The following is a 15941-nucleotide window of genomic DNA, read 5'->3' as shown; positions in this document are numbered from 1 at the left end:
GATTTCTAATATGCTAAGTATAGACAATTCGTAAAAACAAAAGCTCTTTAGAGGTTTCAATAATTGTTAAGAATATAAAGGGGTCTTGAAACTAGTTATCTTTGAGAACTGCTGCTTCTCACAGCTGGCATCTTACATTCAGATGCCTTCTATACCTCACTGCAAGCACTGAATAGGGTACTACTCACCACTGAATTCCAAGAATTGAGCAAATGCCTGAAGAATAGGCACAAGACTGAAAATTGCAACCTAGAGTCTGTAGGTAAAATTCATAGGTCAAAATGGTTAAAATATTTTTTCACCTTAAAATCCAAAATTTCATGTGGTAAATTATCAACATTTGTTTTTGCTATCCTAAAGTGATGACGGTGTTGAGGATGATTTCCTATGTGACATGCTTTTCCAGCACAAAATAAAAATAATAAAAAACTTTCAGATAATTTTACTACAAATGGCATGATGCTTCTGTAACAAAAGTGATGAATATAAACATGAGAACATTTTTTAAAGTAAGCTGAAACACCTTAGCCAAGAAATTACTTCTAGCTATTTACATAATTTTTGTGTTTTGTACCCTCTTGCTCTACACATGAATTAATGAAATTCTTTATGAAACAAATCAAAAAATCAGGGTGTTTAGCACCTTCATAATAGAAGTAACCAATTTTACTCATGATTTGCTTTGGAAAGCAAACTACTTATTAACTGGTAAAGTTATATATAGCTGTTTTCAGTATTTTTAACAGTGGCTGGGCATAAATCAAGTTCTGTGCATTCTAGGAGCTTGCTGATGAAGAACCAGGTCTTATTAAAGCAAATAGTTCAATGTATGAACACATCAGTTGCATTATATCCATCTCCTCAGATTCCTCAAAAACTTTAGGTCAGGTTGCTACTTACTAATGACCACAAAGGGCAATAAACATAATCAACACTTGACTTTTATGTTATCACACATACAAAAACATGTTAATATTCAAGAAGCTTGTCACTCCATTTTCTTCTCTACTGTTTGTATTTTTCCTTAACTTTTAAGCATTTACATGGCCTTAGATGTTTTACTCAAAAGCAGAGACATTACTTTGCCAACAAAGGTCCGTCTAGTCAAGGCTATGGTTTTTCCAGTGGTCATGTATGGATGTGACAGTTGGACTGTGAAGAAGGCTGAGCGCCAAAGAATTGATGCTTTTGAACCACAGTGTTGGAGAAGACTCTTGAGAGTCCCTTGGACTGCAAGGAGATCCAACCAGTCCATTCTAAAGAAGATCAGTCCTGGATGTTCTTTGGAAGGAATGACGCTAAAGCTGAAACTCCAGTACTTTGGCCACCTCATGCAAAGAATTGACTCATTGCAAAAGACTCTGATGCTGGGAGGGATTGGGGGCAGGAGTAAAAGGGGAAAATAAAGGATGAGATGGCTGCATGGCATCACCGACTAGATGGACCTGAGTTTGAGCGAACTCTGAAGTTGGTGATGGACAGGCAGGCCTGGCGTGCTGCAATTCATAGGGTCACAAAGAGTTGGACACGACTGAGCGACTGAACTGAACCGAGATGTTTTATAACTCCAAAAGACTTGTAATTAAGATCTCGTTCACTACAATTTAAGCAAGTTAATAATGTAAATAATGGCCCTCAAAGTTGTAAATCTCAATCCCTGGAATGTATAAATAGGCTAGGTTACACAGGGAAAGGAGAATTAAGGTCACAGATGGAATTCAAGTTGCCAATCAGTGGACCATAAAGTAGGACTGTCCTGGACTATCTGTATAGACCCACTGTGCTCACAAGGGTCATTAAAAGTGGAACAGGAAATAAGAAGGGTCAGACATGGCAGAGAGTAAAACTCATGTCACTGATCTGGAAGACAGAGAGAGGCGCTATGCGGCAAAGTAGGCGGGTGGCCTCCAGAAGATGGAAAAAGAAAGGAAATGAGTTATTTTCAAAGCCTCCAGATAAGGAATGCACCCTCTGACACCAGAGAAACACATCAGACTTTACTTCATAGAAGTGTAAGATCAATCTGTGTGATTTCAAGCCACTAAACTTGTAATAATTTGTCACAGCAGCAAAAGGAAACTAATAAAAGAGGACTGGCAAATGAGGGTTTGAAATGAATACAAACTTTGCACATCTGTACAGAACCCATAGACTTTCGGCCATGTCTTCTTGCTCATTCTGAGGCATGGGTGGTCCACAGGTAGATGAGACAGCAGGAAAAAAGGCTGTGAAAGCTAAGTGCACTCATAAGGCTTCTGTCCCTCTTCCATTCTCCAGCCTCAGAGCACAACCACACCACTGGACTTCGGAGAAAAAGTAGAACTGAGCTAGGATTCAAGTTCTGACAACAGCAATATAACCTCAGGGCAGTACCGGTTTCTGAGTACCAGTTTCCTCAGCTCTAAGGTAAGTCTTCACCTTGCAGGCTGACCAAGGTTCACATAAAGCACTCAGCATGAGGTCTGACCCACAGAGGGTACATGGAAGCTTTCTTATGGACACAAGGATTACAAGGAGTGGACTTGGTAAGCGCTGAGACATCCTGGTACATTTTACTTAACAAGTGTTTAAACTATCATAAGATTGTTATAAATTTTTTAAAGCATCAAACTGTTTTTAAAGACCAAGCTTTTCTTAAAACAGGAGAAACAGAGAGGTGACTTTCACTAGTTTGTGTAAGGAGGCTGGTAGGTGAGACAAAGCATGAGAATGGCTTTGGAGCTACTGCTCCTCACTGAAAACTTTTCTCATTTTCCCTTTCTTTTCTCACAAAACCCTCAAAATACTCAATATATCCATACTTACTCTCCACAGTAGTCAGTCCCTGGGGTTAAGAGACCTGGTTCCAGCATTCAGTAGCCCTGCAATCCCAGAGGATGGTCATTACTAACAGAGAGCTATATGGAATCTACCATGATTCTACTAGACATGAACAAAGAATTTTACATTTCCCAGCTATACGTATAAAAACTATTTGCTAAGAGTAATCAAAAACTGACTTAAAGGCTTTCCTCAGGTGGTTAACCCATTCTTCTTTACTTGTATCTTGCAGAAGAAACCTGCTGTCTGATCAGTTGGATCAGTGAAAGCACATTTACTGAGATATAAATTGTTGATTTTCCACACCTGTGGATTTTCATCTTTGAATTCAACATCAGATGGGGGGAAAAAATTCCAGAAAATTCCAAAAACTAAAACCTGAGTTTACTGTACACTGGAAACTATTAACATAGCATTTGCCTCATATTTACAACTATTTACATAGTATTTACATTGTATTACACTTACAAAATTATAAGTAATCTAGATAGACATGATGTGAAGTATATAAGTACATAGGTTATATGCAAATTTATGCCCTTTTATATAAGGGACTTGAGCATCCATGGATTTTGGTATGGGGCGGGGTGGGGGGGGTGGGGGGCAGCCAGGAACCAGTTATGAAATAAAAAACCTAAGGTTTCTTTGGTTTGGGGGCTTTTTTTTTTTTTTGGTAAAACCTTAGTAACAATTTCTTCATAATGATGCAAAAGCTGACTGACCTTAGTTTTTTTAATCTGCACTGATTTGTTTTCTAACAAGCTAGTTTCCAAAAGAAAAAGTGCAAATTAAAAAAAAAAACAAAAACAATTTTATTTAAATACAAATCCTCTTGTTTCAGAACCTGTGCTGTATGCTGTGATTAGCCCCTCAGTTGTGTCCAACTCTGCGACCCCATGGACTGTAGCCCACCAGGCTCCTCGGTCCATGGGGATTCTCCAAACAAAAACACTGGAGTGGGTTGCCATATCCATCTCCAGGGGATCTTGCCAACCCAGGGAATGAACCCAAGTCTCCTGCACTGCAGGTGGATTCTTTACCATCTGAGTCACCAGGCAAGCCTGTTTCAGACTCCAGGTGATGATAAATTTCATCGGATAAGGATGACAAAAAAAAGGGACTTCAAATTGTTGCAAATTAGACAAAATGATTTGGTTTTGAATTTCCACTCATTTTCTCTCCAGTTAAAAACAGCAAGGCTGATTCAGTTTCAAAACCCATTATCTGTAAACTTTTTAGGAAAATAAACTTATCTTCCTAATTTTGTGAAGTCATGTGTATTTTTCTTCACTAATACAGGTAAATAAAAATACTGGCTTTTCTTTCTCTCCTTTTGGTCTCAAGGATTAGCATCATTTGGTAGCTACTACTTTAAAGCAATCAATATAGTATTATGCAATTTAGGGTGGAAATAAATTTAGGTTTGGATTAACAATAGCCTACCTGTGCTTTCAAGAAAAATGAGCATACAACATTATAATTATTTACTCCCCAAACAAGCTAGGGCTAATTACACATTTTACAAAGAGATTCACATGTTTCTCTTAAATAAAAGTCCTATGGTCTTACAATAATTAGTGTATCAAATTCTGATGGTGCACCAGTTTTCAGAAACATACCTATAAATTGGATTACAGCTGCAGTTTTTCAGCAGTAGCTCTAAATTCTAGTCTCATCAGAACTACATGATTTATCTCAATAGTCTATAATCTAAGATAAAGAAATCATTTTTCCCCTCATCTTACTCAACCTATAAGTTGAGTAACAGAAAAACAATGTCTAAAGGTATTTAAAGCCTCAAAGAAGAAACTCTTTTACTACTGAATTTCAAATCACACACACAAAATAGGTGAGAAATTCTTTTATCATATTTAGAATCAAAATATCCCTTAAAATATTTACATTTTACAGTAAAAAGGATAGCAAAACACAAAATCATGTACAAGCTTAAGTATTCAAGTTTCTGAAGAGCCAAAAAGAAAAGAATAATAATGGACTACCACAAAGCTGTAGCACAATAATAAACGCCTTCAGTGAGTGCAGATTAAAAGCAATACATGTACTCCTTGGGCTTTGATTCTTGGTCAAAAACTGCCGAACAAAATGATTAATATAATCTGATTATGAAGTTGCTTGGCTTTTTGTTGCTCCTCTAGAGTTTCTTTAAAAACAGTGCAATTTAAAACAAACTTACAGAGTACACATTACTCTCAAATTAGTCATTATAGAAAGGACATTCACTAGAGGTGGTAAATATATTCCACAGTTAACCATATTTACCAATTAAGGAATAAAACTAAAATTTCTAAGCCTTTATTGCATATTAATAAAACAAATCTTTGAATATACAGCAATGTAAATTTTAAAAAATATTAATTCCTGTAACTAGGGCTGTTGGTATGAAGAAGGGATGATGAGCACTGGTACAGAGCACTCTGCACCAACACACACAATTTATTCTTCTGCAAACCACCAATATTAAAAATTCAAAAGATGGCACAAAAGATCCTAGCAGGCAGTCATGAAGTTTCAAAGACACGACATTGAACAGTTATTAAATGCACCCCTACAGCCGCCCGCTGGCTTTACCTCTTGCTCTTAGCTCTCTCAGCGTGGTCCCTGTCTTTGTGGTACCTGTCTCTGTCCTTCTCTCCCTCTCTATGCTTACTCTTCTCCCGCTCCTTGTCCTTCTCCTGGTCCTCGCCCTTCGGCTTGTCGGGCTTCCTGTCTGCACTTCTGCTCTCCCTGTTCGCCCTGCCGTCTGCCCCGCGCTCCCCATGAGGCAGCCGTGCCCGCTCTTTATCCTTATGACCTTCGTCCCTGCCCTTCCTGTCTCTGTCCTTGTCCTGGGCTCTGTCTCTGCGCCTGTGCCTTTCGGGTTCCTGCTCCCACTCCTTCTCGTGGCGCTCTCGTCTCAGGTGGTGTGAGTCACTGTAAAACCTCTGACGATCCCCCTTGCCCCTGTTAAATGGTCTGTCCGGTTGCTGCTGGTCTTGCCTACCCCACGGGTCACTATGGCGCCGTTCCGGCCTCCGAATGTCTTTAACTTGGTAAAAATTCTGTGGGCCCAGATACCTTGATGCTTGTGAGAGGGGACCCATCATACGCTGCGGCTGGCCAGTCAGATGGACAACAGGTGGCCAGGGAACCAAGGGATTTGGGGCAAAGCCAAAGCCTGGAGGGGGAAGTAACGGGGGTGGCAAATGTGGAGGAAATCCAAACATGCTTTGTGGGGGGAAATTAGGAGGTCCCGGAAATGGAAACCCAGGTGGGCTAGACTTGAGATGCTGAAGGCTGGGCTGCTGCGGCCTTATGGGTGAAAAATTTGCACTTGTTCTGGGGCTGGTGCTTCTCGAAGTGAAACTGATGCTTTTAGAAGGAAATTCGGATTGACATGTGTTTCCAACCTCAAAATGAGATGCTGTTGCTGCTGATCCTCTTCGAAATGGGTGCACAGTTTCAATATTTTGCATTAAAATCTCCTGTAAGGGTTTTGCTTGTTCCACTTGAGAAGACTGTATGTTTTCTACTGATGGTGAGTCTTGTACAGCTCCTGAATCGTCATTGTGCTGAACACAGGGGCTTTTTTCTACAGAAGGCATCTTCTCCTCCACGCTGCTCTGCTCAGTTAAGTGCGATGGGCCAGGCAGCGGCGGCTTCTCTCCATGACGGCAGCCTTCTCCTTCTCTGTTTTCAGGAGTAGTCACCTGCTGACTTCTTCCAGCTGCTTGCCGAGGATCCCTTTTAAGGTTGATAAACTGCGGGGCCCTTGTCGTGTTAGTAACAGCATTTTCACTGCAACTCACGTTACCATCTACATTTCCTCTCCCTACATTAGACCTACAGGGAGGACTAGTATTTGAAGTCCTGTTATCTTGTAAATTATTCTCTTGATCTTGTAGCAGCTGTTTTAACACTCTCTCTTTACTCTCCACAGTGTCCTCTTGTTTTGACTGAATTGATAAATTTGTTAGGAATGCTTCTGTAGAAACATCTGGTGGTTTACCTCTGAGACTAAGACTTGTCAAAGGCCCAGCAGAAACTGAAGAGACCCCCAGTGCAGACGTCTCTTCTCCTATTGCATTATCTGTCAATTCTGAAGGGCTATCTCCTTTAACTTTCACTTCCTTGGCTTCACCACCAGTTGCTTCTCCTGTATCTATCGTCCCTGCTTTTGGATTAGCTTGCTCATTTATAAATGGAATTTCTTTAGGAGTGTTTTGTTCTGTCCCTAACTGAGCTTGTTCGTACGTTTGACCAGTGGTGCCCAAAAGGCTCTGAAGGATATCATCCACAGGAAGAGGTTTATTTGCTAATTCCAGAGTAGAAGGTTGATTTTCCCAGCCAATCAAGACCCCAGGAAGGAATCTTAAAGGTTTTGGTGGTTCTTGTTTGGTGACTTCCAATAAAGGTTCAATGACTGTTGGAAGGTCTTCCTGAAGAGTTTGCTGAGGCTTATTTCTCTGTTTGTGTAATACGGTTGTAAAAGAATTAAAAAAGTCGCTTTCTTCCTCTGCTGCCCCCTCTGTGGATACTTCTGTCTTGCTTTTCTTGTCAGGTGGCACTGTCACCGGTGCGCTGTCAGACGTCTCAGCTGTGCGACCAGCACCAGCACCAGCACTGTGCTGCCGCTTCAGCCTCTGACGAATAATCAAGCCCAGCAACAGATTAGGTCTATGCAATTCAAGGCCTGTACAGAATCAAAAACATCAATCGAGAGTCATTTTCAACCATTATAATAAAGAGTAAAATTCTGCTTACTACAGTCTCCTAAACAGGTGCCTGTTCCTGTCTGGGCAGATCCTGAGGGCCAAGACCCAAGAAGGAAAGCAGGCTCAGCTTTCCCACTCTGGCCCTCTCACCCCATTTCATTCAAATTCTACTAATTAAACAGATACCTACCAGGTCCGTCAAAGGGCACGAGAGGGTGTGGGATTTTATCCATAGCGCCCAGAGGGATAAGGTACATGTCTTTGACCTGCTTCATGTTGTTAGCAGCCACTCCATAGCGCTTCCTGCTACTGAAGTATGCAAACAGCAAAGTATAAGAAATTTGATCTTCTTCAGTCACAGGTGTGAAGCGAACCACACAAATTTCCTATTCAAGAAAATAACAAATAATAAAAATAATAACCTAAACAATAGCTTGGTTTTAAATACCATTCTCAATTATAAAAATCTATTATGTTTTCTGACACCAAGTAATAACATGGCTTACCAACTTAAATGCAGATATGAATACTATAAGGAAACAACTTTTAGGAAAAGATCTGTGCTGATCCAGAGGTGGATATGTTTCATCTGAAAGTGTTTCACAGAAACTCAGTCCTAAAGTAATTAATTTGTTCAAGGTGACACACTTATCAGTGGCAAAGAAGGTATTTGAAGCCACATGTCTTGATATCTATACCAAGTCCTATTTCCAATGTTATAACTTTTACAGACAGCTGTCTATATTCTCAGCACACTGCAAATTAATAGCAGCCACCACCACTGCCCCACTATTACAAACACAGAGAAATGCACAAGTCCACTGATATTCCAACTTACAGGAACTGAATCTAGGAATAAAGGGGGCTGAGTGAAATGACCTCAAATACACATAGGCCATAAATTTTATAAAATCATTTGGCATACTCAGAAACTTATTTGCTTGCCTCTGAGTTCTCGGCTTTGTTTCAGATTTAAAAAAAAAAAAAATTGTCCCAATTTGGTGTTAACTTGGTAGAATGAAAAACAGATGTTTTTTCATGAAAGTATACAATCAAAAAGTGGAGTCAGGTCAACCACAAAGCCTAAACTGATGCAAGACCATAGGAGGAGAGTGAGTGAGCTGGACTAAGGCTCCAACTCTTAGATCTGTCACCTCGAATGCCCTTATCTGGAGGCAATAACTGTGACAGTGTCTTGGTCAGTTCTAGATGGAGGCACACTATGCCGTTATTTGCGATAATAAAGGGGCAGATGAAGAGCAATTCCCCAAATGTCCAAGAGTAATATTTCCCAACACTTTTCCTGACTTTCACTATCATAAGAAAGTGAAAGCAAATAAATAAAACTTTTTTATAGTGCTTCAAAGTTTTATCTGTATTCTAACACTGTATCAGTTTAAATTCAACAATCTATATTAGAAAAAAAAATTATTTTCAGCTAAAGAGCATCCATTTTGATTACTAACCTTACTAAAGACTTCTGATCATAAGAGAAAAAAATTAAAGTTCATTTATTCAAGATTTATTTTTTGAATGTCTGTAACATGCTGAGTATTAACATCCTTGGAGAGAAAAATGATTTCTTCTAATGATTAAATATTCCTGTGTAGCAGTGTTCTATGAGTTAAAGAAATGATAGAAGATATAGAGAGAAAAGAAAAAGAGAAATATTGCTGTAAAGGTTATTAACTATATCCCAGTATCTATCCTCCTCATTTCCTACTAGAGAGCCCTCTAAACCTTCGGTTGGGCACATGGCCATCCAACAGAGATCATACTTCCCAGCCTAATAGAGTATAAGCTCTTGCCAATGGCAGTTAGAGGAAGTGAAAAGAAAACTGCACATTCCAGGTCTTGCTTTTAAAACAGCTCAACAGCCATTTTTCTTTTTTCCCCCACTTGGAGCTGATAAATCAGCTTTGACTTTGCTTGATTGCTAAGGGCCACAGTCTTAAAAACAATAAGACAGAAGAGCCCAATCCATGAATGATCTAACAACTGAAAGACTCTAAATTACGGACCTACCTAACATAACAGGAAAAGTTTATTTTTTTGAGCCACTGTATTTTAGGATCTCTGTCTCAACAGCTTAGCCTGTGCCCCAACCAAAACAAATGTCTATAATCAAAGCAAGGCAACATTCCAGAATGAATCTCAATACTTATTCTAAAACATTCCTTTCAAAACAATGATAGAAATCACTGAGACAGCATACCAAAAGTGGGAAAAGAAAAAAAAAAAAAAAAAAAAAACTAAAGGAATAATGGGTTTGAGCCTTAGCCAATGGCATATTATGTCAATATAGGTCCTCCCTAGGGGACCTTGCATAAGAAATCTCAGTGGTTTACTTTTCAAATATTTTCACATATTGGTAGAGAGAAAAAGTGCTCCTCACCTTGGTTCCTGAGGCTTTAATTTTTTCCACATAATCCCAAACTGTCTGAGGTGATATCCTACCACCTACTTGAATACTATCTGGTAGGTCCTGTGGTAAAAAATGAAGGTGATCAATGTATACAGTTTATCTTCATTATAATATCTATACTTCATACAAATTTAGCTCTAAGACTAATTTGAAAAATGATTTAAAAAAAGATTATAAAATACATCAATGAATATAAGAAAATATAGGGAGAGCAATTAGGCTTTACCTCAAATGTCAACTCCAAATAACTGAGGTGGATGCTCAAATACAATTAAGAAAGAATCTCAGGTCAAGAAAAAGCAGCAGTGCCAGCATCCCATTCTGACAACCCAGGAAGAATACAGCAGACTTCAGAATATTAGGGGGCACTGTTTTCCCCATCTTTTTTTTTTTTTGGTGATAGTAAACTGGGGTATGCCTTAGTCACTAACAGCTGGATTTCAGCAGTTATCAAGTTTAACTATACAGTATACTTTTGCACAGAAGAGAATAATATTGTAATAATGCAAGGTTCATTTTTTTTAAAGGCCCAATCTAAGAAAAGAGGACTATATATAAAATCAATTATGAGGTATGTAGTTAAGAATATTTGAAACTTTAATCAGTATATTTGTTTTTTGATGAAGACAGAAAAATCATAATCAATATTAATTCAATTAAATTTAAATAATTAATTGCTTTAAATAGTTTATTTAGAATTTTAGTCCAAATCACACTAGAAGTAAGTAGGAAGCAGAGGTGGAGTTCTGAAAAACAACCACATATAAACTGGCTCAGATAAAAGAATAATAGTTTTGTTTAAAATTAAAAGGTTTCCATAGTTTAGGATTTAATTATTCATTTAAAAGAAGCGTTATTTTCACTGTGGACTGATCTAGACATTTAGAAGACTAATTATGCTATAAGAAAAGCATAATGGGTCTATCGAATTTTTTTCGTATAAAATCAATGTGTTTAAAATATTACTTCCCAAGCGAACTATATGCAAAAGTAATAACTAAGTTGTTTATTAATCAAAAACACAACTAGACAAATAAGTTGATAGATTAGATAAGCAATATTACACTGACTTAAATTAATTTCATTCTAATACAAAGAACAGTTTATCTTAGTCTTAAAAGAAAACAGGCATATGTAAGATTTATGTCTTATAAAACACTGAAAACTTTGCCTTTATGGTCAGCAGACTGAGAATGGATAGAAAATTTAATGTTAAATAGCATAATAGCAAAAAGTAATCTCAACAAAAATACAGTACACATATGCTGATTTATTTTCCTTTTTGCATAAACACAGAAAAGTACAAACTATTCAAAAGAATTTTAAAAAGTCGTACTTTCTCATTTATCATATTACTGATATAATATTGTATATACTATAGTACTACAGCTGCTTATTTCCCACAAATGCTGCTTACTAGTCCTTTCCTATTGTCTCAGGTATAAAGTCAACCAAGGGCACCACTGCAGCAACCACGGTCACTGACCTCAGGACTGTCAACTAGCTGGAAAGTTTCAACTAGGCAGTTGACCCTTGAACAACATGGGGATTAAGGGTGCCCATCCTCTGTGCAGTAGATAATCTCAGTGTAACACATAGTCGGCCTTCTGTATTCACAGTTCCACATCTGAGGATTCAACCAACTGAAGGTCATGTGGTACTGTGGTATTCACTATTGAAAAAATTCATATATAAGTAGACCCAAGTAGTCCAAACTCATGTTACTCAAGGCTCAACTGTGGTCTTTACCTCATTCACAGAAATGGGCAGGTAAGAACCATAGTCATGAAGTTGTGGAAATACAAGCAATAGGGGAATCAGAAGACTTGTTAATAATGAAAAGTTTTCCCAACAGACTAGCACTGGAGGCCATAAACATGTTAATCTTTATGTAAGTCTGTATTTCAAGAAAAACTTAGATATCCATGCAAAATATCCATTAATTTTTAATTGATATAGTGAGTACATCTTGGAAAGAGTAAGACATGGATTTAAAACTTTCAGAGAACAACTTTCTATAGTTCTGAAACTCTACTTGTGAACTTATAATTACATTAATTCAATGTTTAAGAGTCACTGTCAATAAATACTTTTACCATGAATGAAAATAAATATTTTTATTATTTTATTATGCAGTTTCCTTGCCTTTTGCCTTCAGAAACAGTTGATAGATTAGATAAGCAATATTACACTGACTTAAATTAATTTCATTCTAATACAAAGAAGAGTTTATCTTAGTCTTAAAAGAAAACAGGCATATGTAAGATTTATGTCTTATAAAATTTATGTCAACCCAGGCATAGAAGAGCAGAAAAGTTTACAATACCTCTGTCAAGTATTCAGGGGAACCAGATACTGGGTAGGCTTTGGTAACAAATTTTGCTACAGATGGCATGTTGATAAAACCTTTCCAGATGAAGTTCAATCGAGCCAGGAAGGTACACTCAACTTCAACAGTTCCAGGCATCTCTGGGCTAAAAAAAAAAAAAATGACATTAAGAAATTTTCAGCCTAAAGATCTGCTCATGATAAATGTATATTCTACTTGCTCATCAATTATTTCTACTTTAGCATATCAAGAAGGCCAAAGTAGGACTTCTCTAGTGGTCCAGTTGTTGGGAATCCATCTGCCAAAGCAGGAGACACACATTTGATCCCTGGTCTGGGAAGATCCCACATGCCGCAGAGCAACTAAGACCATGCACCACAAATACTAAGCCAGCACTCTACAATTACTGAAGCCTGCATGCCTAGAGCCCATGCTCCCCAACAAACAGAAGCCCCCACAATGAGAAGCCCATGTATTGCAACTAGAAAAAACCTACATGCAGCAACAGAGACCCAGCAGAGCCAAAGTAAATAAATGAATCAAAAGGCCAAAGTACATAAAGCTATGATTAAAGAGTTTATATTTTCACTTCATAAAACACACTCATATTAACATACTCATGTTTTACATGATTTTCTTCTAGACTGGCTTAGGTGGACTAATGGGGTCCAGAGAAATGCAAGCAATTTTTCTTTAATTCTTGCCTTTTAGGAAAGACTTATTTCTTAGACTTATTTATTGCCTCTTAGGACTAATATAATGAAAGAGAGCTTTAAAGTCAAGTCTGCTGCTGCTGCTAAGTCGCCGTCAGTCATGTCCGACTCTGTGCGACCCCACAGACAGAAGAACAACAGGCTCCCCCGTCCCTGGGATTCTCCAGGCAATAATACTGGAGTGGGCTGCCATTTCCTTCTCCAATGCATGAAAGGGAAAAGTGAAAGTGAAGTCGCTTAGTCGTGTCCGACTCTTAGCGACCCCATGGACTGTAGCTTACCAGGCTCCTCCGTCCATGGGATTCTCCAGGCAAGAGTACTGGAGTGGGGTGCCATTGCCTTCTCCGAAAGTCAAGTCTGCACATACTCAATTCTAACTTTTAGAGTCTTTAAAAATCTCAATTAGTTGAAAATAAAGGAAGGTACAGTTACCATCTTAAGAAACATGTCACTTTTCTGCTTCTGAAGACTTCCAAGTACAAACTAGCAAAGAGAGATAAAGATTAGAATTTATAACGAAGGGAAAATTACCGTGGAGCAGGAGAGAATGTTGACTTTGGAGATTCTTGTTTCTCCTCTTCGAAGAATTCAGAGGCCAAAATATTTGAGGTTGAAGACAAAGCATCTGCTATACTTTCTGCTTCATTGTCTGAATGTTTACGAGACACGCCAACAACAACTTTCACTTTTTTTGGAGAAAGATCATCTGCAGGTGGTGCCATTCGACCTAAAGCCAGAAAACATGAAAATAGACCACTTTTGTAAACTGAAATTTCTGTAACTTTATCCATTTTCACTTCTAGAGTTATTCACTTTCCCTGACTGCACTGCTGCATACTGGGGATAGTTTTTAACTATAATCATTTCTCACAATGATTTATGGAACACACTCTCTTATTGATGTGGAAAAAGAGAACCTTAAACAACTCAGACAAGCTTTTGAAAAGGAAACATTATAACCATACCCTAAAACAGGTAGTCTGATCCCCTAGCAAACATTTTTTAAACTAAACTATACCAAATTCGAACAGTCTTGAGAGGTAATGTGAAGACCGAGTAAAACAAATCTGTATATTACATCATATTACATACAACAGCAATTCATGACATATGCATACTGCAAAGTGACTTAATTATTTACTAAGAATGAAAAACACTAGTAAAGTTTAGAAAATGACACTAGTTTTACCTACAGAACCACAAGAAAAAATCATTCCACCTTTCTAAAAATAGGTCAAGTCTAGTAGTGTTTAACAAATGTATTGTGGGCTACCATTAAATCTGAGATATTACAATATTAAATATTACATTGATTATAAATGTTACAATGTTAATCATTAAAATTAATAGAAATTAATAGATTCAAAATAATAGAAAAATTACTAAGATTTTTCCCAGACAAAACAAACTAATGAGTACACTAAAAATACTATGACACTATAAGATAGCTTTCTTCAGGGATAACAATATCTAAAAACATCCTGTCTTTAAGTCTTTACCATTGTATACATTGTAAAAATATGAACACACCATTCCTAGAAGACATTATTTCTATTATCAGAAAGTTACCAAATTTATAATACATTTCAGTCGGTCTCTAATACAGTGATGGAGGACAGCATACGGATTAACCTAAAGAATCTTTCATCTCACTGAACAAAGTCATACCACAGTAAAAAAATTAAAACTGAGAGTAACAACTCTAGAGTTAATTTAAAAAACGATTAATCCTCCATCGCTCCCAATAAACTGAATATAAACTTTCTCAACACATTCCATTTTCTTTTCTCCACATCCCCATTTCTTATGCCCTAAATCCAGTCAGTCTCCAACATTCTATCAGTATTACCTGAGTATCTCAAAGCTTACTCACCTCCACCTCCAATGCATCCACTTTAAATAAAACCATTTCATCTCCGTCTTGCACCAGTGCATAAAGGTCTACCACTTAGCTTCCTTCACCATAATATCTACTCAAAGTCAAAGAAATCTTCAAAATTCCAATCTGATCATGTCACTCCCCTGATAAACACCCTTCAATCACTATCCACTGCTCTTAGATAAAAGACTAAAATCTTTAATATGGCTTACCAAAGAAGGTTTTCAGTAGTTTTCATTGTAATTTGTAAAGTATACTTTACATCATGATCCATAAACATACATACACACTCCAAATACCCGTGTGTTTGTAATGTGTGTAATACATGTACGTATGCATGTGTGGAGTTTTTTGTAATATGGCAAATAGATGGGGAAACAGTGGAAACAGTGACAGACTTTATTTTCTTGGGCTCCAAAATCAGTGCAGATGGTGACTGCAGCCATGAAATTAAGACGCTTGCTCCCTGGAAGATAAACCATGACAAACCAACACAGCATATTAAAAAGCAGAGGCATAACTTTGCCAGCAAAGGTCTATATAGTCAAAGCTACAGTTTTTTTCAGTAATCCTGTATGGATGTTGAGAGTTGGACCATAAAGGCCAAGAGCCAAAGAATTGATGCTTTTGAACTGTGGTGTTGGAGAAGATTCTTGAGAGTCCCTTGGACTGCAAGGAGATCCAACCGTCTATCCTAAAGGAGGTCAGTCCTGAATATTCATTGGAAGGACTGACGCTGAAGCTGAAACTCAATACTTTGGCCACCTGATACGAAGAGCTAACTCACTGGAAAAGACCCTGATTCTGGGAAAGATTGAAGGCAGGAGGAGAAGGGGACGACAGAGGATGAGATGGTTGTATGGCATCACCGACTCAATGGACAGGAGTTTGAGCAAGCTCCGGGAGATGGTGAAGGACAGGGAAGCCTGGCATGCTGCAGTTCATGGGGTAGCAAAGAGTCAGACACAACTGAGCGACTGAACAACATGGTCTCTCAAAATTGCACTTATCTTTATCAGTGTAATTCACTGTGATGTTTCCCATTTTCTGTTTTTGTTTGTTC

General features: G+C 37.9%; 1 protein-coding gene across 4 annotated transcripts in view; it reads right to left on the bottom strand.

Annotated features, from left to right (window-relative positions):
• Positions 1 to 1489: 1489 nt before the first annotated feature.
• The window catches only part of PHF3 (PHD finger protein 3), a 95372-nt gene continuing 80920 nt past the window's right edge, over positions 1490 to 15941 (bottom strand). For 2 of the 4 annotated variants that reach the window (XM_027550848.1, XM_027550847.1), the window contains exons 11-15: positions 13531 to 13726; positions 12284 to 12431; positions 9928 to 10017; positions 7723 to 7918; positions 4756 to 7510 (exon numbers count right to left, since the gene is read on the bottom strand). In XM_027550848.1, the coding sequence (XP_027406649.1) occupies positions 5406 to 7510; positions 7723 to 7918; positions 9928 to 10017; positions 12284 to 12431; positions 13531 to 13726 (2735 nt within the window). In that variant the 3' untranslated portion in view covers positions 4756 to 5405. Of the gene's footprint in view, positions 2862 to 4666; positions 7511 to 7722; positions 7919 to 9927; positions 10018 to 12283; positions 12432 to 13530; positions 13727 to 15941 lie in introns of those variants that run through there. The other 2 variants (XM_027550849.1, XM_027550846.1) reach the window with 2 other exon arrangements.

The sequence above is a fragment of the Bos indicus x Bos taurus genome, chromosome 9 (assembly GCF_003369695.1).
Source record: "Bos indicus x Bos taurus breed Angus x Brahman F1 hybrid chromosome 9, Bos_hybrid_MaternalHap_v2.0, whole genome shotgun sequence".
Taxonomy (NCBI): Eukaryota; Metazoa; Chordata; class Mammalia; order Artiodactyla; family Bovidae; genus Bos; species Bos indicus x Bos taurus.
This window is presented reverse-complemented; position numbering and strand designations above follow the sequence as displayed.